This window comes from Pelodiscus sinensis, chromosome 1 (assembly GCF_049634645.1).
Source record: "Pelodiscus sinensis isolate JC-2024 chromosome 1, ASM4963464v1, whole genome shotgun sequence".
NCBI lineage: Eukaryota > Metazoa > Chordata > Testudines > Trionychidae > Pelodiscus > Pelodiscus sinensis.
The window spans coordinates 91,269,542-91,296,578 of NC_134711.1; the positions used below are offsets into that span (position 1 = coordinate 91,269,542).

Here is a 27,037-nt window from a genome sequence, read left to right on the forward strand (position 1 = left end):
AGTTCTAATAGCTGCCTCTATGTGCATTCCATTGCTGAGCTGAGAATGGCTGGGGTCTTTGCTAGGCTGTCACTGAGCCATCAGGATCTCTCTCTGCTGTAGAGAGTGCTTTGAGACCCCGAGGTATGAACCTGAAATTCTCTGTCAGAGACATCCCAAGGGTAAGCACCTTAGCTCAAAATGGGTGTCTGTCAAGCATGAGAGCGTTAGAGAAGGAGCTTGTAGCACGTGTGTGTATAAGGCTATTAGTGCAGGAGAGCACATGGGTGTCTTTTAAAGAGAGAGTATGCGAGACAGCATGATTTGTGAATGTGTTGGTAAGTGTGTAATTTTGTTCATGAAGAATGCATGTGAGTGTACAAGAAGGCATATGTTTGTGATTAATAGGATATGATGACGTTATGTAGTATGCACCTGTTAACTAACCCTCTTGCTTCCTTCAGCAAATACCTACTTACTTAATTTCCCCTCGGATGTTTATTACAAGTGGAAATAATCATGCAGCAAAATTCTTTTTAGCGCCAAGAGCAACACAAATTCTGTTGTAAGGATGTTTGACTCTTTTGGCTTTCTTCTGCACTCAGAGACCGAAGATATATCTCCCTCCAGAGCAAGTGGGATGGCAGGGCAGGGGAAAAAATGCTGAAAGTTGCAACAGTGAAAGTCTCAGTCGGGGGGGGGGGGAGGCAGGAAAACTCAACTACTCTGCTGGGAATGCCTTTCTCCTTATCTCTCTCCTCCTGTAGGAATTTCTCTCCCCACTTCTATGTGAATGTAGGGACATCACCAATATTAATTATGTTTAGCATTGAAGGTTTTTAAAATTTCTGTTGAATACTGAATTGTCAGTGCCTTATTAGATTTTTTCCCCTGTCTTTGATACACAGCCAAGAAAGGAGTTGCAAGCTAGCTGTCTCCACCCCTTTTCTCTTCTCCTTTAAAAGAGCACTGAAAGGGTGGCACCTTATTCTCTTTCTTGCAGACTAAAATAAAGATCCACCCGCTCTCTCCCTGCTACTCTTTCTCCTTCCACTTGATTTTTACCCTTTTTCTTGTTGCAACAGAGCACAAGAGGCAGCGGCAGCAGCGCGGCTGAGACTTATCAAGACTCAACACACACAGAATCCAGCAAAGACATTTGCTCACCTGTCTTCAAAACCAAATCAAACAAATCAGACCTCATATACAATCAAACTACCAGCAACATTTTGAAAGAAAAGATGCTGAAACCAAAAAATATTTTAGGGGGAAAATTCAACTTTTTCTTTTAAGAAAATTATGCCAGAGGAAGAAAAACATCATTAAAAATAATTAAGCCAAAAAAAATTAAGAAAGGTTTATTTTCTGATTTTGCATAAGCATTTAGGAAAACTTGATTTCAGACTTTTTGGGTTTTGCAAATCTTTTTTACATTTTTGTGTAGGACTTTTTTCTTCAAAAGAACAAAAATTAAGAAGAAAAAAATAATTTGTGTGCAGTATCTGATAAAAGGAAATACTGAAAGATTTCTTGCAGCAAGGGGGAAAGAGACTTTGGATGCACACATTTTTGGGGGGGGCTGCCTTTATTTTTTATTTATACTTCTCTCCTATATTCCTGCTGGCTGATGAGGCAGAGAAAGACAAATAACCAAGAATTACTTTTTTAAAAATAAAGTCTCTGTTTTTAACCCTTTCTTCCCCACTCCATTATTGTGGGAGGCAAGAGAAAATAACTTGAAGGGAAAAGTGAAGAAGTGCAGTCCTCTGTAAGGAAGACAAGGCTGGAGCCAAACTGTAAGCTGAGACTGCTTCTTTCACCTCTTTGCTTAAGTGTGGGAATTTAAAAGAAATAAGAAAGTTCCTCTTTCAATGTGTCTGGAACTTTTGGGGCTCAGAATCGATATGGATTTCAGATTGATCTTCATGTCTCTTTGGTACCTGCCTCTCATCAGCACTGAGGTGAGTGTCAAACCATTTTATTTTACAACTGAGAACAATCAATATGCAGTGAACTTTAGACCCAGGATATAATAATATACAGAGCAGAGCCAGAGGAAAAATAACTCTTTACAGGTGTTTTTTTAGCAAGTTTAATTCTGTCTGTGGGAACAGCTGTATGTTTGTGGATTATTTTTAATGTTACTTTTAAAAAAATCAAGAAAATGAATGAGGGGGAAAAATACTCTCTAATAAACAACACTCAAGCTGCTGAACTGACAGGTAAAAAAGGGAGTTGGAGAGAAGGGTGCAATTTTGACTCTAGGATTACAGATGTAGATTGACTTCTATATTAGGAGGAGGAGAGCTCCAGTCAGGCCAATAGAGCTACATAGGGGAAGGGGGAAAAATTCTGCATCTGCCAAAGGCTTGCAATTTGGGAACGACGGCAAACTGAACCCCAAACTATCCCCATGTCTGGGGTGCATTCCCTGTCCCCACCCATCCTGGCTAACTGCAGCTTCTCAATCCCTCAGGCATGTATGAGTTTTGCTCTTTAAAATAAACAAACCTTATTTAGGCAACTGTCTCTGGTGGCTAGCTGTTTGCAGGAGGAACCCCTTCTCCCACCACTCCCCAGATAAACACCATGCAATCCAAGGGCATCTCAGATCTCCGGGTGGGGTGCGAATCTTTCAAAATGGGGTCTGCTGCAATTAAACAGGGATGAGCCTGTCTGGCAGTTCAAGAGGGCGTCTGGGATACCTGCTTCGACGGGGGGAGGGGGGTAAACTGAATGAGGGCCCCCGGCGCAGTAAAAGAAGGCGCCTGCGGTCCATCGCAGGGCGCTGGTGGGGTCTCCCGGAACGGAAGAGCCCCAGTAGGTCTGGGCAGATGTCTCTCAGGCCGGGAGGACAGGCTGAGTGGAAGCGGGGACGGCGCTCCCCAAACCCCGGCCGCCCAGCTCCAGCCCTGCGGTGCTGGCTGCAGCAACGTGTTCCCCAGCTAGTCGGGGCCGGGAGCTGCAGCAGGGATCCTCCTATCAGTTCTGAGCAAATGCCCAAGAGGAAGGGACGATTGCAACGATTTGCAGAGAGATTTGTGGGGGAGGGAGAGCTTCTTAAAGGGACCCAGCTCCTCTCCTTCGCTTTCCTGCTTTCATTTGTCATATTGGTCAAGCACACTGTTCCCGTCCCCAGGGACCTCCGCGCCGCTATCCCTTGCACCGCTTTTACCCCGGTGTCACTTAATCGGGTCCCACCCTCAGCTGGATCGGGCTTGACTTCTGTGTAGCCGCTTTACCCCAGCTGAGGATCTGGCCTATTGGCTTCCGTGGTTCTGGGTTTATGCCTGCTCCAGTGGTGAATCAGGCCGTCTGCATGTTGCAGGGCGTGTGTCCCATGTCTCTGTGTCCGTCTGAGTAAGAGAGAGCACCCCCGAGGCTCAGGGGAGCTGCAGCAGGCTGGCTGGAAACCCACAGCTGCAGGGGAGAGTAATTAGCAAAAAGGAGAGGAAAAAGGGGCTGAAGAAATCAAGTTGGATGAGTTTGCTCCTCCTTGCAGTGAGCTGGCACCAGCAAGGAATTCAGTCTGGGAGAGACGGAGGAACAGCCCCAGGGAACAGGAATGGTGGCACTTCTGCAGCAGAGTTATTCATAGAGCCATGGGGCTGGACCCAGCACAGGGCAAACAAACACCCCAGGAGAAACCCGAGCCCTGTGAAAAGGCACAAAGGGCGGAGTGGGGAGTGCCGGGGGAGCGAGGCAGGAGAGGGTTAACGCGGAGGTGAGCCTGGCAGAGCTGGAAAGCTGGGACCTGGGAGGCCGCCAATGCAGGTTGTTTTGACCACCAGCTCGTGGAAAGAATTCATCTTTTGTTCTCCGGGCTCCTGGGAGTCGTCATGCAGATTTCACCCACCTCCGCTCGCTCCTGCCTCGCCGTGCCAGCGGGGGACGCCCCCCCATTCTGCCCATGCCTTCCACCCGCCAGTGCCTCACCTTTTTGGGGAGGGGCAGGTGCACTTCGGGCCCCACCCTTTCTACCGCTGCAGTCGCTCCCGGGTGTCAGAAGCTCGCTCTCGTTCCCCAGAGTAAAACCAGGGCAGGAGGGAGGAAGGGCTTCCCCACCGCGGGGGATCATCCTGAGAAAACACAGCCCAGATCCATTCCAGGATTTCGGCCCAAAGCTGTCTGTTCTCCTTCTCGCCCTCCAAACGACAGGAGTTCCCCTGACACCAGCACTTCTTCCCTTTTAATGATGGCAAATCAACATCACACTTCTGGTAACCCCTCCACGGGCTTGCTGCAGCTCTAGCTGGCACAGCTCTTGGGGACATAATAATCACCCTACTTAGCAGCTAGATAGCACTTTATATTATTTAAAGAACTGTGCATGTGTTAATCAATTAATACTCAAGCTCCTCTTCGGTACTGTAAGTGCAATTAAAAATAAACAGCAATAGGACCAAGAAAATGCCACCATGGCTAACCCACAGAGTAAAAGAGGCAGTTGAGACACAAAGCTTTTGATACGGTCTCCCACAATATTCTTGCCAGCAAGTTAAGGAAGTATGGATTGGATAAATGGACTGTGAGGTGGATAGAAAGCTGGTTAGATTGTCGGGGCCAATGGATAGTGATCAATGGCTTGATGTCAGGTTGGCGGTCGGTTTCAAGCAGAGTGCCCCAAGGATCAGTTCTAGGGCTGATTTTGATCAACATCTTTATTAATGACCGGGATGAGGGGATGGATTGCACCCTCAGTAAATTTGCAGACAACACTAAGCTAGGGGGAGAGGTAGATTCGTTGGAGGGGAGGGATAGAGTACAGTGTGACTCAGACAGGTTAGAAGATTGGGCCAAAAGAAATCTGATGAGGTTCAACAAGGACAAGTGCAGAGTCCTGCACTTGGGACAGAAGAATCCCAAGCACTGTTACAGGCTAGGGACCAACTGGCTAAGTAGCAGTTCTACAGAAAAGGACCTGGGGATAATAGTGGATGAGAAGCTGGATATGAGTCAACAGTGTTCCCTAGTAGCCAAGAAGGCTAATGGCATATTAGGATGCATTAGAAGGAACATTGCCAGCAGATCTAGAGAAGTGATTATTCCCCATTATTCTGCATTGGTGAGGCCACATCTGGAGTATTGTGTCCAGTTCTGGGGCCCCCCACAATAGAAAGGATGTGGATGCATTGGAGAGGATCTAGCAGAGGGCAACCAAAATGATTAGGGGGCTGGACTGCATGACCTATGAGGATAGGCTGAGGGATTTGGGCTTATTTAGTCTACAGAAGAGACAAGTGAGGGGGGATTTCATAGCAGCCTTCAACTTCCTGAAGGGAGGTTCCAAAGAGAATGGAAAGAGGCTGTTCTCAGTAGTGACCGATAACAGAACAAGGATCAATGGTCTCAAGTTACAGTGGGGGAGGTCTAGGTTGGTCATTAGGAAAAATTATTTCATTAGGAGGATGGTGAAGTACTGGAATAGGTTACCTAGGGAAGTGGTGGAATCTCCATTCCTAGAGGTTTTTAAGTTTCGGCCTGACAAAGCCCTGGCTGGGATGATTTAGTTGGGTTTGGTCCTGCTTTGGGCAGAGGGCTGGACTCGATGGCCTCCTGAGATCTCTTCTAGCCCTAGGATTCTATGATTTTTTTAAAAAAAATTGAAAGTCAAATTCTATCGAGGAAAATGGCAAGAAATATTAACTCTGGGGAGTCACCTGTGAAACTATACATAGGCCAAAACAAAAAAAAAAAAAAAAAGGATTTGAAGAGGAACTAGCAAAAGATACACAGAAGTAGCAAAATATTTTAAAGCACACCACACAGGAAGCCTGCCAAACATCCAGGGTACGTCTACACAGCACCGTTATTTTGGAATAACTGATGTTATTTCAAAATAACAAAGTGCGTGTCTACACACTAGCAGTTATTTTGACATAATATTGAAATAATGTCTAGCTGGAGCTCTTCTTACTCCAACTCCTGTAACCCTCATTTTACAAGGATTAAGGAAAGTCAGAGAAAGAGTGCTCTAGTTTGAAATAAGTGCTGTGTAGACATGCCCAAATTCGAAATAAGCAGTATTACAAACTTCTGTCAACAAAAGCCTGTAGTCTAGATGTACCCTAGGTCCAGAGGGTATTCACCTGAGAATTCTGAAGGAACTAAAATATGAAACTGCAGAGCTACTAATTGGGTTATATAGTAACTTATCACTTAAATTGACCTCTGTATGAGATAACTGGCAGATATCTAAGGTATGATCAATTTTTTTAAAGGCTCCAGAGGCAACCATGGCAATTACAAGCCTATAAACTTCTAGGCAAACTGGTTGAGACTATGGTGAAGAATAGAATTATTAGACACATAGATGAACACAATATCTTGGGGAAAGTCAACTTGGCTTTTGTAGCCAGGAAATCTCACCAACCTATGATGATTCTTTGGGGGGAATCAACAAATATGTAAATGAAGGGGATCCAGTTGACAGAGTATACTTGGACTCTCAGAAAGTCTTTGATAAGATAAGATTCCTCACCAAAGTCTCTTAAGCAAAGTAGGCAGTCATCAGATAAGAGGGAAGATTCTCTCATGGATCAGTAACTGGTTAAAAGATTGGGAACATAGGAATAAATGGTCAGTTTTCACAATGGAAAGAGGTATGGTGAGGTCCCCCAAGGCTCTATACTGGAACCAGTGCTCTTCAACATACTCATAAATGAAAAAAGAGTTAAACAGCTAGGTGGCAAAGTTTGCAGATGAAATTACTCAAGATAGTTATGTCCAAAGCAGACTTTAAAGAATTACAAAGGGGGTCTCACAAAACTGGGTGACTGGGCAATAAAATCTCAAATGAAATTCAATGTAAATGCTCTGGAAAACCTAATCCCAACTATATGTATAAAATGATGGGGTCTAAATTAGCTATTACCACCCAAGTAAGAGATCTTTGAATCACTGTGGATAGTTCTCTGAGAACATCTGCTCAATGTGCAGCAGCAGTCAAAAGAGCTAACAATATTAGGGGCCATTAGGAAAGGGATAGAAAATATCATAATGCCTCTGTATCAGCTCAGGGTCTGCCCATACCTTGAATATTCTGTGCAGTTCTGGTCACTCCATTAAAAAAAAAAGATGTATCAGAATTCGGGAAAGTACAGAGAAAGGCAAAAACAATTATTAGGGATATGGAACAGCTTCCATATAAGGAGGGATTGAAAAGATTTGAACAGTTCATGGTAAAAAGCAGACTACTGAAGGGGAATTTGATAGAGATCTATAAAATCATGAATAGTGTGGAGAAAGGGAACAAGGAAGGGTTATTTACCCTTTTACATAACACAAGAACCAGGGGCCACCCAATTAAATTAATAGGTAGAAGGTATAAAACAAACAAAAGGAAGTGCTAATTCATGCAATGCACTGCCAGCTTGTAAAACTCACTGCCAGGGGATGCTGTGAAGGCCAAAATGATAACTGGGTTAAAAAATAATTAAATAAATTCATTGAGGATAGGTCAATAAGTGGCAATTAGCCAAGATTATTAGAGACACAACCCCACACTCTCTGGTTGTCCCTAAACCTCTACCGGCCAGATGATGGAACTGGCAACAGGATGGATCACTTGAAAATTGCTCTGTTCTGTTCATTTCCCCTGAAGCACCTGGCATCAGCCACTGCTGGAAGACAAGATACTGGATCAGATGGATCATTGGTCTGACCTGGTATGACTGTTCCTCATTTTAGAGAGGGGAAACTGAGGCATGGAACGATGAAAGACAGACCCTTGAACATTCATAATTAAGCATTTATTTGGGCACTGAACTAGAAGTGGCCTGATATTCAGCCACAACCACTAGAGACATTAATGGGAGCTGTGGGCATGCCACACCACTGAGAACCACACCTCATTTTATGTAATATTTTAGGTGCCTAACTTCACAAACCCCAGCTTGAAATTTTTGGCCTACATTATTTAGCTAAGGCTTCAAGGTAGTTAAAGTAAGGAACAGAACTTATATGCTCAGATCACTAAGCGACACCTTTCTCTAGTCTATAGCATTGCCCAATAGGCATGGAAATAGGAAAGAAAAGACATTTTATGGGTGAAATGGGGCATTAGAGTCAGGAGAACCCCCATTTCCTTGGAAAGTCACAAAGAGGCTGCATCTTTGGGTAAGGGAGGAATAAACATTGTAGTTCTTTACTCTCATCTGAACTCCCTAAACCTCTGAACTGGAATAAATTGGCAGAAACGGAGACTTGGCTAAAGCTGTCTTGGTTAATGCATGAAAAGGTAGAGTTTCCCCCGTCACTGTGCTAGAATGCCCTGGGAACTAATAAGCCCCCCCAAAGTGTGCTCCCTTCTCCCCCCAAACCTCATGCAGACACACATCCATGGAAACATTAAACACCCCCTCTTCTATGCAAGTCCCCACACAACCAAGCATGCATCATATAAATGCACCCCTATGCAAATCTGCATGTAAGTACACACATGCACATGTCACACATACATTATTATATTTTATTGTGAGCACCCCCAAAGCATGCAAGGCACTTTGCAGAAACAAGTAAAGGCATAGACCCTGCCCTGAGACGCCTACAGTCTCAATTTAGACCTGAAACAACAAGTCAAAGCTGGTTCTATTACATTAGGTTAGAGATACCCATCCGTGCATCAGAGACACTATAATGCAAACACCTCACCCTATTCCTAGAGCATATATCCATCCACATGTACATGCACCATGCAGTTACCCCCTCACCTATACTCACCCACCCATACACTCATAGGGTTCTTAGGAGAAACACGCCATGGGGAACAGCGGTCAGGTGACAAGAGTGATCCACTGAATACATGTGACAAGGGCAGCTTTTGTATTTCCCCAAATGGAAACCAGGCTCTCTTCCATTCCAACTCTGGAGCTGTTTTTCCTTCAAAGGGAGACATGTTCAAGGGGAAGGGACTCTCCCTGATCCTCAGGCCTCTGCAGTGTCATATATCAGTATCCGATTCCGCAAAGGTAGGGGGAAGGAATTCTAGCCCCCAGAAGTAGGGGTTTTGGAGAGACTGTGATGGCATTTCTCACCTCCCTCACCAGGATGACAATGGTGCCTGCCCAAGAGGACACACCCCGTCTCCATTCAGCACCTTGATGGAGTTTCCTCACCCAGACCCACATTCACAGTCCTGTCACTCACTGTCCCCCCCCTCCACCAATTGGCAGAAGCTCCTGAAATTCCAAACTGGCTGCTTCATGGCAGGCACTGTTCAAACAGCATGCATGATGATTTCTCACTGCCTGTACAGGGAGGAACTACTTGTTCCTGAACTCACATCTGTCTCCACACTGTCTGGGGAAGGGTCGCTAGAAACACTGGGGGTGTGTCTAGACTACATGTCTCCGTCGATGGAGGCATGTAGATTAGACAGCTAGGCAAAGGGAAATGAAGCCGCGATTTAAATAATCGCGGCTTCATTTAAATTTACATGGCTGCCGCGCTGAGCCGACAAACAGCTGATCAGCTGTTTGTCGGCTCCGCGCGCTAGTCTGGACGCGCCGCGCCGACCTGAAAGCCTTTTATCGACATCCCCCTTATGCCTCGTAGGATGAGGTTTACAGGGGATGTCGATAAAAGGCTTTCATTTTGACAGGCGAGCGTCCAGACTAGCGCCCGGAGCCAACAAACAGCTGATCAGCTGTTTGTCGGCTCAGCGCGACAGCCATGTAAATTTAAATGAAGCCGCGATTATTTTAATCACGGCTTCATTTCCCTTTTTCGAATACACAAATCTACATGCCTCCGTCGACGGAGGCATGTAGTTTAGACGTACCCTGGGATTGCATCTGATTCAGAAATATCTGAGCTGTAAGAGGGAGTTCTTTTGGTCCCTCCACTTCTCCTGAGAGCCCTTCTCAGGGGGGTATGGAAGTAGGAAGGTATTTGCCAGTAGGGAAGCAAGGCTATGTCTATACTGCAGAGTTTTTGCGCTTTTGCGCAAAAACTCGCAGAGCATCCACGCTACAAGCGTGTTTTTGCACAAGAAAAAGTACGGTAGATCATCAGAAGAACAGGGCTTTTTGTGCAAGAGTTATTCCTCTTTCTACGAAGAATAAGCCTTTTTGTGCAAGAGTTCTTGCACAAAAAGGCATGTGCGGATGGACAACAGGGGTTTCTTGTGCAAGAAACCCCTACTGGAAAAAGCACAGGTGCTCTGAGGGCCATTCTGCAAATTCCAATCAAATCTTTCTTGCACAAGCGCATCCATGGCAGTGTGGATGCTCTCTTGCGCAAAAGCACATGGTAGTGTGGACGCGCTTTTGCGCAAGAACTTTTCGCAGAAGATCTCTTCCGCAAAAAGTTCTTGTGCAAGAAGCCTGCAGTGTAGACGTAGCCCTAGGGTATGTCTGCATTACATTCCTCTTTTGAGAGAGGAATGCAAATGCAGCCGAGCAAAATTGCAAATGAAGCACGGATTTGAATTGCATAATCACGTTCGGCCGCTATTTCGAAATACCCTATTTCAAGTTAAAAAATGCAGTGAAGGAGCGGTTATTTTGAAAGAAACCCCTTCTTTCGAAATAACCATTAAACCTCATTTTTTAAGGAGTAAGGGTTATTTCAAAAGAAGGGGTTTCTTTCAAAATAACCGCGACTATATGGCGTTTTTTATCTCGAAATAGGGTATTTTGAAATAGCGGCCGGACGCAATTATGCAAATGAAGCACGGGAAATTCAAATCCGTGCTTCATTTGCAATTTCGCTTGGCTACATTTGCATTCCTCTCTCAAAAGAGGAATGCAGTGTAGACATACTCATACTGTCCTGCAGACATGAGGCTCTTGCAGGAGTGAAACTGCAATCATGGCAGTGAATTTTGGTATGGGTCACACATCTAGGGTAAGCCTGTAGAAACAACAAGGAAATTGGTGTGGGTTTATCTGTCCCCATCAGCTGATATGTGGGCTGGGAGAGAATGACTCTATCTCTTACGTTATTTCCGACACTATTTATGCATGTTGTGTTGATGGGCAAATTCTTCCATCACTTTGCCCAGAGGCTGATGTTACTTGAGGACTGGGGACTTTGTGTCAGAGGTGGGTGGGTGAGACCGGCACTAGTTCATGGTTAGAACACAGAGGGCAAGACTGTGTAACTGGAATCAATTTAGCAAAGATTGAATAGGATGTTTCAAGGAGCAGAACCTCCTAAACTATATTTCTGTGCCCATGTGAGAGGGAGAGATGGAGCGGTTTTCCCTGATTTGCGAGAGAGCAGAATTGGTCCCTTGGAGATGGGAAGAAGGATTCCTGAGGGGTTACCCATAGCTGGGCGTGGTGCTGGAAGGGTTAAATGCATCCGCCCTAACAAGGAACCAACAGCCCCTGGGGATAAGTCAGAATGAGTCTCTTGCCAGGCTCTGCTGGGACTTGCCCATCTTACTCCATGCTGAGGAATGTCACAGTGTCTCTCCTCATTATCCCCAATCTGAGCTTGAGAGTTAAGAGGAAACCTCTTTTCGTACCTTGCTCTCTTCATCCTTCACACACTCCTCCCTGGCATACTGATGTCCTGATCCCCAGGAATCAGGAGTTTCATAACCTACCCCCTTTCCTCAGGAAAAAAGCAGAGAGCTCGGACTGTCTGCATTTTCCTCCCTCCTATCAAAGGGTCTCTCCTTCCATCCTTTCTCCTGTGGCACTACTGGGATGTGAAGAATCACAGCTCAAAGAGACGGGGAAAAATCCTCACCATGGGCGTGTCCTCGGTTCCTTTCTCCAAGCCCCAAGGGTCTTTTTCAATCCCACTCTCCCTCCTTTCCTCCCAGTTTCACAATCGTTGCTCCCTCCGGGCTGTGCATTCACTGTGCTCTTAAATGAGGAGGAATGAGCTTGACTTTGTTGGAACCCAAGACTAGACATCCAGATCACTGCAGAATGGCAGCGCATGCTCCATTCATTGTCCTTGCAGAGACGGATCACAACACTTTGCAGCACCCCCAGTTCCTGATGGCTCAGGGACCTGGACCTGGAAGCTAATCTGAGTTTTCCTCACAGCCCAGCTTACATATTTCTAACCCCAGGGCAGTGAACAGGCCTCTGCAGCACTCCCTCTCCACCCCACCATGGGTTGGTTCCATGCTAGACTGCCCTATTCAGTGTACATGGTTACATGTGCAGAGGAGAGAGAGAGCCACAGTGAGTTAATGCATCTTGGGCTTCACCATTGGCATCTTGGGGCTCAAATCTTACCACAGCTGGGGGCCAGGGACTGAAAGAGATACGAGTTGCTGAGTGGCGTGGGCAGAGCTGTGAGGGGGCTTCCGAGTGGAATAACTGAGGGGAATGCAGGACAGAGCTGTATGGAGAATATTAGCAGAGCTGCATGTGGATTCATCTGCATCAGCCAAGGCTGCTGACATCTGACAGTAGAGAGGAAAATCTGACATATACTAGAGACACGCTTAGAACTTACCCGCACATACAGATCACACGATTCTTATTTATTATAGGGCAGGCAAAGCCGCCACTGAGGAGACCCTACTGGCTTGCACAGCACCTGCCCAGTCCTGCATATCCCTGGCTTTCATGAGCACCAAAATCATGTGACAATGTTAATCAAAGACGCAAGCTTGCGGGCGTGCGCCCGCCTGTGTCTGTCTGCCTGCATGTTTCTAGTGTGGTGGCTGGGCATGCAAGTATAGCCCAGGAGGAAGCTAGGAACGGGGTGGCAGCAGATGGAGGAGCAAAGTCACCTGCGGCAGCACAAGGCCAGACCTCAGGCACTTGATACCCAGCCAGGAACTCCATCAAAACAAGAGACTTCTTTGATCTGCCGCAGAGTTAAAAGGAGATCATTAACTTGCACTGGACTAATAACCTTACCTCAGCTCCTGCTACAGAACAGGAAAAGCCCTAGCTGCTCTGGTTGGCCCCTGGAGAGGCTCCACCCTTCTACTGCCGTTCCACCCTGCTCCCAGCCTTATCGCAGCATCAGGTGGATGTATTTGCTGGTTGTTGCTGCACTGTGTGCCTTCCCTTTTAAGGGTCCGTCTGTAGCCTGGGGGTGCAGTTTCCCACTCAGCCCAGGCTCTGTGACGTGGGGATGCTAGGACAGCTCAGGTGAGCAGTTCCCTCAGAGAGGTGGGGAGAGCACACCAAGCCTCACACCCCAGGTCCAGTCTCTCACAGGTCCTTCTGGCTTTGTGACAGGGAAGAAAATCAGAAACCTCCCAGCCTAAGCATGCAGTCCCCACTCCCAGAGCTGCTTCAGAGATAGAGAGAGAGAATAATGAGGCCTGCAGCCTGGGCGTGCTGACATGCTTTAGTCAAACTGATAGCATCTGCGACAACAAAAAGTTGGCACCTAAAATTCCTTCTGTGATCAGGGAGTGGAGCTAATTCCTGTAATCCGGTCTCCAGTGAGTGGGCCTGCGTTCGCAATCCCTCTGTAAAGCACTGATCCATAAATGCTTCTCCGGTTTTCTCTCCTCCTCCTCCCTAGCTAGCAAGGTCGCATCTTTCTTCTTCCCACTAATTCCACCAAAGTCGTGCAGTCGTGTGGCACCCTCCTGCTGACCCCAGGAAGTGCCAGAGTTTAAAATAAAGTCTAATTCCCTGCATATATTAAGTATCAGGAAGGACCAGACTCATCTGCACAGCGCGCTGTTCATCCACAGATGCATTTCTTAAAAATCAGTTTTGATCTCAGGTTTCAGATATTTGGACTCATAAACAATCCATTTTCCAATATCGAAGCTCGTGTGTGCGTGATACAAAAACAGTACAGGAGGGATACAAAGCCTTTCACGTCTGTGTTACTGGAAGCAACTCAGCTGATCACCTTCCCTGAATTGCAATCCTGAAATGCCGGGTTCATGTCACAGTGGTGGGTCGAATGACTCTGAGACAGAATTTGTCCCGGATTCCCTGCAACACTGCTCTGCGCTTGCCTTGTCTCAGAGCCAGCAGCAGCCTCTTCCTGATGTGTGTGTGTGTGGGAAGGTAGAAGGAAGCTGAGGTGGGCCTTAGCCCTCCTTTCACACATGGTCCTGCCCCCTATCATGGCCACTGCCTGGGATGTGGGGGGTGGGAAGAGGGCAGCTGCCCTGGAGCTCGATGATTTAAAAGGGCTCAGGGCTCCAGACAGTTACCATGGCCGCAACAGCGGCCAGAGCCCCAGGCCCTTTAATGGCCTCCCAACTCCCATGCAGCATGGTCCGGGCAGCGTTGAGGGCTGGGTGGTAGAGGCAAGCAACCTAGCAGCATCCCTCCTGCCCAAGAGCCGAGCCCCGATCACTTCCGAGCCTCCCCAGAGCTGAGCCCTCCCCACACCTTACCCAGGACCTGGCAATCTGTTGTCAGGCCTGCTTCCTGCTCCTCTCCCCCCAGGCTCCCCAAAGCCTTGGTAAGAGCTGCCCAGGGAGCCCAGGCCACTCCTCCACTTGCCCTGGACAGTGCACCCTAGGGGACAGGGACATGGGCTGGGGACTGCTCGCAGGCACCCTGGTGTCCTCTAAAGGGTAGGTGTAGAGTCTGGGACTCCCCACAGAAGCTTGGAGTCCCTGAGCAGCTCTTACCACTGCCCAGTTCTGGCTTCTGGCCTGGCCTGGGCCTTGGGCAGGAAGAGGGGGAGCAGGTGGTAGGGGTTCAGGGGAAGAGGAGGGATTGGGTGGGCCACAGAAGTGGTGCATCTCCTACATGCATCCTGCTTTTGCCTTTTGAAAAGACAGCTACCCTAGTTCTCCTCACGATCCATCATGTAGTTATCGGAAGTCATCATCATATGACAGGTGACCCCGAATGACATGAGCTTGTGTTCTCTCAGCTGTGTGTCTTGTGGGAAGATGCCTATGTCACAAAAAAACCCCATCATGCAACCTGGCACTAGCTGCCTCAGCAGAGAGTCCAAGGATTTAGAGGTCTGGGAAGTTGACTTCTCATCTCTAAAATGGACCCTAACCATCAGATCTGAGGCCTATTGGTATCAAGGAAGGGGAGAACAGCACATGGGGGTGAAACTTGCATCGCCATTGCCTATGTGGTACCTGCTCTGTGGACAGAAAATTCATTGTTTCTAGAGCCATCAATCTGGCACTTTCCCCCACACTAAACTGAAATGAAATGTTACACTCTGAAAGCAGTTGAGCAAAGAATAACCTTGCTAAGAGGGCATTTACCAGAGACCAGGCACATGCATCTCCCTGACTAAGCATAACACATTAAAAACCTACATTTAATAAACATGTGGCCAAATTCTACTCTCAGGCTACGTCTAGACTGCAGGTTTCTTTCGGAAGAAGCTTTTTACGGAAGAGATCTTTCGGAAAAACTTCCAAAAGAGAGCGTCTGCGCTGCCAAAGTGCATCGAAAAAGCCATCTACTTTTTTGAAAGAGAGCATCCAGATTGAATGGATGCTCTCTCTCATGTAAGCTGTGATTGCTATGAACGAAATGGCCACCAGGGCACCTGTGCTTTTTCCTCTTCTTCCAAAAGAACTCCCTCTTCCCCGTCCGCACACGCCTTTTTGTGAAAGAGCTCTTTTGCAAAAAGGCTTCTTCCTCGTAGAATGAGGATTCCCAATGCCGGAAAACCCCCTCTGTTCTTTCCATTTTTTTGTGGAAGAACACAATTGCAGTGTGGATGTTCTTCAAGTTTTGTTGGAAAAACAGCCGTTTTTCTGACAAAACTCTATAGTGTAGACATACCCTCAGTTACAACAGGATGGCCAACGGATGTGACACCAGGCAGGGGCTCAGCTACCATCCACTGCACAGTGACCCAGTTAGGCAAGCAGCTGAAAGGCCAATTTTTCCACACATGAGTACTTCCTAATAGAGAGCATGGAGCTAACCAAACAGTTGGGCAGCACTTTTCTCTGTTTCTATTATTTTGGAAATGTGTTTTAATAAGCACTTGCCTTTCCATGTTTCTCCTTTGTAGTCCTGCAGGGCAGTCATAGGGACCAATTCACAGCTGCTGTAAGTTGGTGAGATTTCATAGAACTTAATGGATTTTCATTCACTTACAATGGCCTTGAATTTGACCTGTAATCTGATGTTTGTAATGTCAGCATTCAAGGTTTATGACATTGAGCTCCATTGTTTATGACATCACAGCCCATGGCAATAACTGTGATGTCATACTGCCGAGTTTGTGACTTTACTGTCAGGTCAAATAGGAGTAGCAAATTGGTCTGTGATACAGGAGTCATCCACACCTTTTTCTAACAATGCCCAAATGTGCACATAATTGGCCAATGGGATTTAAAAAACAAACCCACAGAACATGGGACAGATCACATGCGTGAGTTCAGAACAGAGGGAAATATTGGATAGGTTGTGTCTCTAATAGTTGTAAAATTCTGGTACTATATGCACCAGGTCTGCCAGCCACCTGGTGCAGTCACACAGTATAACTCTTTATAATGAAACTTCCCTGACTGTTGGCAAAGTATTTAGAGTTCCTCAGTGTGTAATGCCATTGCTCAGCACGTCTCAGCCTTCATGCCACAGACCAGTTTGTAAGAGGCAGAGATTCTCTCACTTCCCTCCTCTCAGATTTCCCATCCCACGCTTTCATGGCAGCATTTCTCTCTCCATTTGGCTGGTTCCTTTCCTTTCCCTGCCACCTTCCCCTTCCTCATCATAATTAGAGCTGTTTGTGCAGGATTGGCATTCAGTGCCTGTGTAACACTTGTTTCCTACTTTGTTATTGTCTGGTAGGGGGACCCCATCCCAGAAGACATTTACAAGATAATGAGTGACAGCTTGGTGCGCTCCCTGAGTGACCTCCAGCGTGCCCTGCAGATAGACTCCGTAGGTAAATCTCCTCCACACCAAACACTCCTCTTCCTTCCTTAATTCTCATGGTGGGAACACATTTCTTTTTCCAGCAGGTACACAGGCAGGACTTACTCTAAATATAGAAACATGTTAGTTTCTAGGTGCCAGTCTATCAAGCTACACTGCAAAACTCAGTTATATTTGGGCTGGGTGCTGAGGAGATTTAAATAGCCTCATACATGGAATGAGGAGCTGGAGAAAAACCTAAGCAAGCTCCTAAGAACATAAGAACTGGGGTCCATCTAGCTCAGTATCCTGTCTTCTGACAGTGGCCAATGCAGGGTGCCTCATAGGGAATGAACAGAACAGAACAGGTAACCATCAAGTGATCCCTCCCGTTACCCGTTCCCAGCTTCTGGCACTCAGCTCCTGAGTGGTTGGAGGGAAATGTGAGCAGATTAGGAGGTGCTTAAATTGAAGAATGAACTAGCCAAGGGGCACATGCAAAGGCACAACAGTGAAAGGATGAAGTGGGTTTTGGGGGTGATGCACAGGTGGATGGATAGGCAGAACCATGGATAGAAAAAAATGCACTGGTGGGTGATTAGGAGCTGGCCAGGTGAGTTGATAGCACTTATCTAGGAGTTGGTGGGAATATGTGTGTGTGGGGGGGGGGGGGGGGAGAGATGAGAGATCTGGTCCCCAAGTACAATCGATAGGGAAGGGCACAGGCAGGTGGGTGGACTGGTTCATAGCTAGGCCCTTCTATGAGATGACAGAAAGGGGAAGAAGGATGTAGGACTGTGTCAGGCTGACTAAGGGGGTGGTGGGGATAGAATTCCTTTGTCATTTTCTGTGAGTAATAGCTCAGAGTTTGCAGTGCCTGAAAACACCTGGCTAGGACCGAAATCACAGAGCAGCAGCAGCAGTTCAGGGAGCAAAGTGTGGAGAGAATGGCACGTGTGGGAATGGGACCACGTGTCACGGTCGCCAGGCGGGATCAGGAATTTATTTATAAACGGTCTCTTCAGAGTGAATTCCATTCTATTCTAACCTCTGCTCCCGCCCGTCCCCCTCCACCCCCCTCGCCTTCTCTCTTGTGTTTTGTCTGTTTGTAGCTTTGTAATCCTTGCCGAGACACTATCTACGGGGGAACAGAATTTCCTGCTTTTGTTTCCTATGCCAGTCGGACCACTGGCACGTTCTCAAAAGCATTCCCGCTCCCTTTCAAAATGGTCTGGGAGGGGACAGGGAGGGGGGAGAGAGGGAGGGCACCAGCTGTGGGCTGCTATTGTTTCCTTTAAAAAGAGGCGACGAGGTTCCCCCCCCCCTCCAGTTCTTCTTCGAAGTCCATGAGCCACACAATGGGGCAGTTTCCAAAATTAGCAGCACTGCCTTTTGCAAGCCTGGGTCCCCACCCTGTCAGCAGCGGCAGAAACGACCTATCCAAAAAAAAAAAAAAAAAAAAAAAAAAAAAGACACACTGTGGGGAGGGGGAAGGGGACCTCAGTTTTCAATAGAAGATTTGTTTCCAGTTAACAGTGTTGCTATTTTTTTCTCATCAACTCAACCCTTACGCAAAAGGCATCCCCTACCCAGGCCTGATAAAATTCCAGAGAATGCAAGAAGGGGGGGGAGGAGCGGGAGAAGATGCATGCAGCCTGTCGTGTCCTATAGCTTACGTAAGGGATACATTTCTGTTCCAGTGACTAACCCTTCATATGCTTAAGAAATGAAACAGGATTCTTTTGGAAGCAAGGATGTAAAATCCTGGTTAATCAGTTAAGTGGTTAAACAATGTTGGGCAGCTCAGGGCTCCCTGCCTGCTGTGGACAGGCTGGAGCAGCTCCTCCTCTGCACACGAGAGCCTTTCCAGCCCAGGTCACTGGTTCCACAGTAAACCCAGATCAGGAAAGACTGAGTGACACAGCGCATCACATATGGGAGTGAGAGCTTTCATACCCAAGTTACAGATTCCAGTCAGTCCTCAAGTAGTTAGTGACTGCATGTCATTACTGTTCGCTGGCCTATGTGAAATCAGCTTGGTGCTGTCACAGCAGGCTGGCGGCCAGGTGTTCACATCACAATATCCACTAGCGATGACTTATTAACTTGAGGACTGTCTCAGTAGAGAGGCGATGGACTGACCAGAGACCAAATGCCCTTCGTATTCTTACAAAGCGGCTTTCTCCATGGCAGTGGTGGTGAAGTGCCTTACGAGGAGCAATAGGTGCGGGACGCTTGCTCTGCTGTTGTGCCTGATAAACCAGCACCCATGTCCCGGTCCTGAATTCACTTTAATAAATAACTCCCTGGAGGTCGATGTCCATTCTGCCTCCCACTGCAGCTACATCAGGCCACAGAAGGAGAGAGCTGCTGCTTGAGGATTACTGTTGTCTGGAGCGACCACTTGCTAAAGTGCCCCAGGAGGACAATGAGAATTTCTTTGTTCAGCACTTCCTATGGGAAAGCAATGGGACTGGGGTACTGGGAACAGGGCTGTCCTCTCCCTTCTCCCTCCCCTGGCCAAACTACTCCCAGGACCGGATGCTGAGCTGACAGTAGTAGAGGGGAAGAGTTATTCTAAATGTATATTTCCATTCTTCTGTCAAAAAAAGATGATTACCTCAAATGAGCTTGGTGGGTTGAGAGAGAGAATGCCAGTAACCCACCTCCACCTCATCTAATGTACCTGACCTGACCTCCAGCACCCCCACTATTCCAGTCTGGGTCCTTCACTCAGTTCTGCCAGTGCCCCTCAGGCCTGACCTGTAGCATCCTCTGATATACCAGTCGTTGGACAAACACACCTTCTACCACTGCACTTAAGTTCTCACCAATAACACCTCTTGCTAATCCCGCCCTGTTCCTTCCCTGCACCCCAGCTCTGCTGATTCACCTGCATCTTGACATGCAACTCCCTCTGCTTCACCAGTCATACCCCAAACAGCTCGGCTAAGTACATCTCTACATTGTCCTGCATTTTGCTTCTCTTGCCCTAGAGTATCTTCTGCAAGTCCAGCCCTGGGCCTCTCTTTAACAAGATATGGAAGGGAGCAATGTGATGAGGTGAATAAATGTAGAGATGCCTCACACTCATTGCACTTGTGATCTGAGCTGGAACTTGAATCTAAAACTGGATGTAAGATGGTAGTGCATGAACTGAAATGATGAATTACCCAAATTTTGCCTCCTCTGTCACTTGATTCTCACACCATTGCCTTACTTTTTTGTCTCTACATTGTCTTATTTGGCTATGACCTTCTCTTGCAGAAGAGGATGGCTCCAATTTGGACCTGAACTCAACCCAAGCCCATCTTGGTCAAAACTTGTCTCGAGGGAAACGAAGTCTAAGTGAGTATTAGGTTCAGACCTAACTTTGGTGCCAACATTTCGGTGTAAGTAAGAGATTAGATACACAAAATACACATGAACAATGAGGAGCCTTGTGGCACTAACAGATTTATTTATATATTATGCATGGCCATGAATTTGATTAAGTGGGTTTTGGCCATGAAAGCTTATGCCCAAATAATCTGTTAGTCTTTACGGTGCGACAAGGCTCCTCTTTTTGAAGATAGGGTATGTCTACACTACCACCCTAATTCGAACTAGGGTGGTAATGTAGGCAACCGGAGTTGCAAATGAAGCCCGGGATTTGAATTTCCCGGGCTTCATTTGCATAAAGCCGGGCGCCGCCATTTTTAAATGTCCGCTAGTGCGGACTCCGTGCCGCGCGGCTACACGCAGCACGGACTAGGTAGTTCGGACTAAGCTTCCTAGTCCGAACTACCATTACTCCTCGTTTCACGAACTAGGGTGGTAATGTAGACATACCCATACAGACTAACACAGACACTCCTCTAAAAAATATACATGGGTATGTACAGTCTGCATCTGTGAAATGTGCATGTTTGTGAAATATGCCTGTGATGGTATGTGTTTAAGTGTGTGTGTGTCACTGTCACATGTGATTTAGCCTACAGACATAACCGGTTAAGGGTGATGCTTATCAGTTACTGGGTGGTGCTTACCAGTAACCGGTTAACTGGAGGCCTGGTTACTGATAAACATCACTCAATAAGGGCGATGCATACCGGTTAACCGGTTACATCCCTAGGCTGGGCTGTGCCACAGGCCTGGGAGGGTTCCAGCCTGGCTGGGCCTGCCCTGCCCGCAGGATCTGGTTAACTGGTTAACCATAATATTTAACAGGTTAAATGGTATTTTACATCCTTAATGTAACCATGCAAGTGTGTTTGTGTAAGGGAGTCTGGGTCTGAATTCCCAGCGCTGTACCCTGATGCCCTCCTCTGGCTGTGGCTTCAGACTTGGTGTTGGAAATGCCGGTGCCCTGGCTGTATTAGCATTCACTTCATAGCTCATATCAGTGCTGGAAAACAAGTACTAGGCAGGTCACTGGAGTTGGCACCTGGTGTCAGCCAGTGACTAACTGTGTTTCTGCTGAGTGTGATGCTGCCCTAATCAAATGCAGAGATGGTTACGAATTGTTAAGTACTGAAATTAGCTGGAATAATTCTATAGAGCAGAATGATAATGGACCAAGACTGGTGACCTAGCGATTATTTGCATTTTTTGATTTCCACTCCTCCGGCTCCAGCTGGGGCCAGCAGGCCCTGAATGTGTTGCAGAGGCCAAGCATTCAGCCCCTGAAGTGGAGGAGGTGGTGTTTGGAAGCAGGAGATGTCATTCTGCAGCAAATCACTCTGTCTCGTTAGGCGGCAACACTGATGAGCCCCAGTCCTTTCCTGTCCAGCATGTTAGCTATCCTTATCATTATTCTTTCTTTGTCATCACGATGGTTGGCCCTTTGAAAGAGACAGTGAGGGGCATGGAATGGGATGGAGAAAGAACAGATATCTGTAGCTCCAGAGGGGTGCAAGCCTAGGTTAGATTACCTCGTGGTATTGTACCAGGTTTACAAGAGTAGCATATGAAGCCTACTTTGCCATTTTCCCCTCTACATTCAGTGGCAGATGCTGAGCCAGCAGTACTTGCAGAGTGCAAGACACGGACAGAGGTCTTTGAAATCACCCGGAGCATGGTAGATTCCACCAATGCCAACTTTGTGGTGTGGCCACCCTGCGTGGAGGTGCAGCGGTGTTCAGGGTGCTGCAACAATCGCAATGTTCAGTGTCGTCCCACGCTGGTCCGTGTGCGGCACGTTCAGGTACACAGAAATCCTCTCTCCTCTCCCTCCTTGTTTCCTTCTTTCAGGGCCTCTCCACTAAAAATAAAAAGCAAGGGCGGGGAGGGGGAAGGGGCAGCGGCAGGGGATTGCCTGTGGCCACACAAGTGAAGGGCGAACAGTGCTGGCCTCTCCATCACAGCCCTGACAACGCACCTCAGCCCAAACACGTGCCTGGGGACAGCATCCCCTCCTCCTTTCCTTGCCCTTCTGTGATCTTCCTGATTACGCCTGCTGCAAACAGACACCTGATGTCTGACCTCTTTCTTTGATCATGCTAGCACTTCAGTTACTAGTAATCTCCACGCTTTCTCCCAGACAGCTCATTTAAATATATAATCGTCACCTGCACATTTTCTGTCTGATCTGTGAGAGACCTTATGCCCTGGGCAGGCCGGCGCGGAGCAGAGTGCACAATCATACCATCTGCTTTAGCAGGAAATACCTTTCTCAGAAAAGCCACTCAGAATGAGGGAAAGTAGGAGGAGAAATGGGAGCTGTTTTTGTGGAAAAAGCAAAGGAAAGACTAGCAAAAGTCAGCCAGGAAAGGTGACCCGGAAATTACTTCTCTGAGGACAGAGGTCTCTCTATATTGTGCGGTTGGAAATGTTTGTCTAGCGAGCAGTGTGTGGTCTGAAGCGTGTAGATTGGGGCTTTCAAGGAAAGATAAACAGCCAGTAGGTTTGATCACTGGTTGAGTGATGATGCCAGGGACGGCACATTGGGAGGATTTCAGTCCCAGACTCAAAGCAGTGATAGTATTTATAGCCTGTAGACCTCCTCAGGGAATGTGGTTTTGTTAGATAAGCTAAACTGGGTCAGGGCTGGTCAGTGTTTGAATGGGAAACTGCCCACACAAAGGCAGGGACTGTAGGATAAGGGTAAGGCTACACTGTAGCTGGGAGGTGCAAGTCCCAGTGCAGGTAGATAGACAACCTCTCGCTCTGACTGAACTAGGGCTGCGGCTGCTCAAGTATAATCCCATCCAAGATCCTACGTACATACTCTGGCAGCTAACCTCTGCTACCACAACGGCACAGCTCTTTTTAGAGCACGAGCTCAATCAGAGCTAGCATATATCCATCTGCTTGAGCTGGAAATTAGACCCCCTCAAGCTGCATGCTGAATCAGTGCTGAACAAGGGCTGCAGAATCGTCCTCAGAAACGTTGTGCTGGCTGAAATGCTTCTTTTCATATAAGCCATAAGCCCTTTACCACTGTTAGTCGTTAAATATCCCAAGACCAATTCAGACCTGGCTCCACTGAAGTCAGTACAGTTGCACGTGTTTACCTCAGGTCTGAATTTCTTCTCTCTGCCATGTTGTTGTTTGCAACAGTTTTTACTCCGGGATCTCAATTCTGCCTACCCCAAAACTTCCTGTGTCAAATCTATCAGGCCCAGCACTGTTCTGTGCTTCTGTTGAGTAGTGCTTCTGGGCACTGTTCACCAGCTGTCACGTTTCATGTGAGAAGCAGCTGGAAGTCACGAGTTAGGTGAAATGATTCTCTATGTACAAGGCTAAAGTCAGACCTGCCTGGCTGTGTGCTACTCCACTGAAATCAGTGAAAGTTGCACCAAAGTGACCCAGGCTTAGATTTGATCCATGCTTTTGGACCCTTTAGAAAAAAGGGCACCAGATAAATGTCAGGTGGTATTCATGCTGATGCAGTGGTAGTAGCAACTTATATTTTAGATGGGTTTGTTTTTATTCTTGCCCAATAGGTAAACAAGATTGGATTTATCCAGAAGAAGGCCACCTTTAAAAAAGCCATAGTGCCCTTGGAGGATCACCTGGAGTGCCGATGTGAGGCACTGGTATCTCAGCCCTCCAGTCGCAGTTCACGTGAGCACAGAGGTAAGGCTGCTGGTGTGAGGGGAAGAGATAAGAAATACCGAAGATGAAAAAGAAGGCCAAAGCCTGAGCTGCTGCGAATCAGCACAGTGCCTGTGAAGTCTGTGGAGCTTTGCTGATTTCCAGTGGCTGAAGTGTTTGCCTAGAGAATTGCTTGTGAGAAAGGGACAAAAATGGGAGGACACGGAGGAGGGAAAGGGGGACAGAAAGACAGAGGAGAGCATGGAATGGGGAAGAGAGAAATAGAAGAGAGGAAAAGGAGAGTGGAGAAATGAGGAGACTAAATGAAGCAGAGGAAGAACGGTGGGGAAGGAAGAAGAGGGCCTCCTGCTCTCTTGCTGTAAGGCTACTGTTGATGGTGAGGAGGGAGTGGTATTGCCAGCTGTCTCAGCTGCTGCTCATGGCATGATACATTCTCACCTCTGTTTTGGCAGGTGCATCACCATCGATCACTGCGGCTCCTGTTTCGAGGAAACAACGAGTGCACCGGCTGCCAGCTCAAAAGAGAAAACATCGGAAGTTCAAGCATGTCCATGATAAGAAAGTGCTGAAGGAAATCCTCAGAACATAGAGGTGCAAGGCAGGTAACTGCAATAACTACCACTGAAGGGGAGGGGACACTTTGGGAAGTGAACAGGCTGCTCTTCCAGTCATGGAGGAATTCTCTTCCTAAACACATGCCCATGCATCTCACTTGCTACCCACAGCACCCGCTGCTACTTCAGCATTGGGTCTCACATACAGTTGTGCCCAGGGATCTCAGTTCTGCAGCTCTTGCTATTCCACAGTGTAGAGCCAAGATGCTCAATAGTGTTGAATCGTGTGATCTAATGAAATAACAGGACAAGGCTGGTACTCAGCAAATTCATCCCACTACGATGTATCACACTTGAACTCATTCTTGCAAAGGTGAAATTCCTTTGCCACGGAGCCCCATGCTATCACCCCCCTGAAAGCTGAACAAGCCCACTCCCTAATATCTAAGAACCACCAGAGACCATATTATTTGTCTGTTTTGTGCAGCTCACTCTGATCACCCATCAGGTACTGAGTTTCCACCGAAAAGGAAGAATTAATTTCCATTTTGCGTTCTCTATTACGGGATTGCTTTTTGAGATTCTTGGTTAAAGTGGTAGAAGGACACAAAAGGAGCATTATTTGAATGAGTCCTAACAGGAAGTCAGAGAGCATAACAAAGTTTAAAAAAAGCAAAGGGAGTCTCCGGGAATTAAATCTTTCATTTCTACGGGGCCTGATTCTTCTCTCACTTATAGTGGTCTAAATCAGGAGCAACTCCATGGACTCCAGTGGAATTTCACTGGTGTAAAACCAGTGAAAGTTAAAGGAAAATCAAGCCTTGAGAAAGAGAGAGAGAGAGAGAGAGCTATGGTCTGAGGAAAGAAACTTGGAGCCAGGAGTCTTCTAATCCCATCTTTAGCATTAGGGCTGCTCTGGGTTTTGTGTTCTTTTTTTAACCAAAAAATACCCCTCTGTTCCTGAAGAATCCACATACAAAGGTGATGTATGCTATTTTTCTGCTCCTGTGCCAAGCTTAGTTGAGTTTGGTCCTGGAGATAAACAGAAGATTTCAGTGACTTGGTCTCCAGGGTTATTAATATGGCACTTTAAAACAAACATTCTTATAGAAGAAACAGAGAAGGAAGGGGAAGAGCAGAATGAGATGGCTTCTTATTCTAATTCAGTGTCTATGTTGCTTCACTTTCAGGTATATTTAATATACAGTAAAACCTGCATTAGAGATCACCTCTGAAGAGAGGCAACCTGCCACGGACAACTACTTGCAGAGGCCCCGGAACACCACTGCTCTCTGTTGTGCGAACCTTTGAAGAGAGACCACCTCTTACTAAGTGACCACTTTTGCTAGCTCCCATGAATGGTCATTCTTGGCAGGTTTTATTGTATTTGCTGTATTGCCCCCATGGGGCCCTTAGAATGATAACTCTTCCTCTCTGTCGATCCGTCTCAATGCCTGAGTCGGGCGGCAAATGGTGCTTCCCTTTCCATGGCTGGACTTTCTCCCTCCATTTTCCTCTCTTCATTTATGAACAGCATTTTAAAGTGTTCCAAAAAGAGAGAGAAAAAAAACCCAAAACCCCACGTGCAACTGGAACAGGACAATGCCTTTTCTGCTGTAGAGAATAGAATGGCAAATTGGAAAAAGAAACATGGGTCCATTTTCCTTTGAGGGGGAAAAAGTGAGGAATGAGAGCAATTTTCTTCCTTTCCCTTCTTCTTGGTGAGGGACAGGGGACCCTGGCTGAGATCAATGATTTGATGGCCATGTTTTCAAGCCAGCAGATTTCAGACTGAGAGAGGAAACCAATGATGCAAAATGCACTATGGACTTGTATTGCCACATCTGGACAGTTGTGTGTGTGTGTGTGTATATATATATATATATATATATTATTTTAAAAACCACTAAAATGTAAAACATCTCGGGGAACAGAAAAAACTGAAAGCAAAATACATTTATCTCATTCAACCTTGGCGCAGACTGGAAAACTTTCGGAGCAGTGGGAAGGAGTGGACAGCTGGCAGAATCATTCTCTGCTTTCCTGGCCCCCTGACACAGGATGCTGTCTTTGCACATGGCTGTAGAGGGTTCGACTTACCAGTCTGGAACTTGGGTTATTGGTTAATTCACTATGTATATATGTCTTTCGTTTTTAAATGGATTTGTTCCATGATGGAAGGAATCGGCAGGCAAGTTCATGCATCACCTCGATGGGCTAAAAGAAAAGCAAACTTTCCATGTCTTTACCTAGTTGTGTGCATGGTGCACAGAACAATGTCCCTCACTCTCTTTTCCCTGCTCACAACTTCCACACTCAATCAACGAAATACAGGCTTAGAAACATTACTTCATCAGAACAAACTATAATTGGCTGACCCGTGCTCCTGAGGGCAGGATAATATTACCCAGAAATATCTGAGAGCAGAATACCCTTTCATGGATATTTCTCATCTCACACTCTCAGTTGCTCTCCCCATCTCTATTTCCCTGGCTCTCCCATTTGCCTCCCCCATTTTTAGGGTTGCCAGATGGTTTAACCAAAAATACCAAACACCCCTTTCCCCCCACAAAAAATAAAACACCGGAGGAAAAATACTTCTGTTGAGGAAAAAAAAGGGGGAAACCAAAACTGGTGCACAAAAAAACCCAAAACAAAACAAAACAAAAAACAAACCACCAACCAGCATGGCCCCTTTAAGAAATGCCTTTGATGCTCTTTGGCCCT

General features: G+C 46.9%; 1 protein-coding gene and 1 long non-coding RNA gene across 4 annotated transcripts in view; one reads left to right on the forward strand and one right to left on the reverse strand.

Moving 5' to 3' along the window:
* The window catches only part of LOC142830601 (uncharacterized), a 110,728-nt gene that overhangs the window by 70,780 nt on the left and 12,911 nt on the right, over nt 1-27,037 (reverse strand). The gene's annotated exons all lie outside the window — the stretch shown is intronic.
* On the forward strand, nt 865-26,720 carry PDGFB (platelet derived growth factor subunit B). Of its 2 annotated transcripts, none has more exons than XM_014574153.3 (7): nt 865-1,940; nt 16,653-16,749; nt 19,986-20,066; nt 21,704-21,903; nt 23,645-23,777; nt 24,209-24,354; nt 25,501-26,720. In XM_014574153.3, the coding sequence occupies exons 1-6, from the start codon at nt 1,851-1,853 to the stop codon at nt 24,343-24,345; spliced, it is 738 nt and encodes a 245-aa protein (XP_014429639.1). In that variant the 5' UTR covers nt 865-1,850; the 3' UTR covers nt 24,346-24,354; nt 25,501-26,720. The 2 variants fall into 2 exon arrangements, with proteins under 2 accessions (XP_014429639.1, XP_006111595.1); XM_006111533.4 differs by having other exon boundaries at nt 948-1,940; nt 24,209-24,358.

Bases quoted from the DNA above. Each gene is read 5' to 3' on its own strand.
- PDGFB (XM_014574153.3), top strand. From the start codon at position 1,851: ATGTGTCTGGAACTTTTGGGGCTCAGAATCGATATGGATTTCAGATTG. The intron at 1,941-16,652 runs GTGAGTGTCAAA...ATTGTCTGGTAG, and splicing joins TGCCTCTCATCAGCACTGAG to GGGGACCCCATCCCAGAAGA. The intron at 16,750-19,985 runs GTAAATCTCCTC...CTTCTCTTGCAG, and splicing joins CCTGCAGATAGACTCCGTAG to AAGAGGATGGCTCCAATTTG.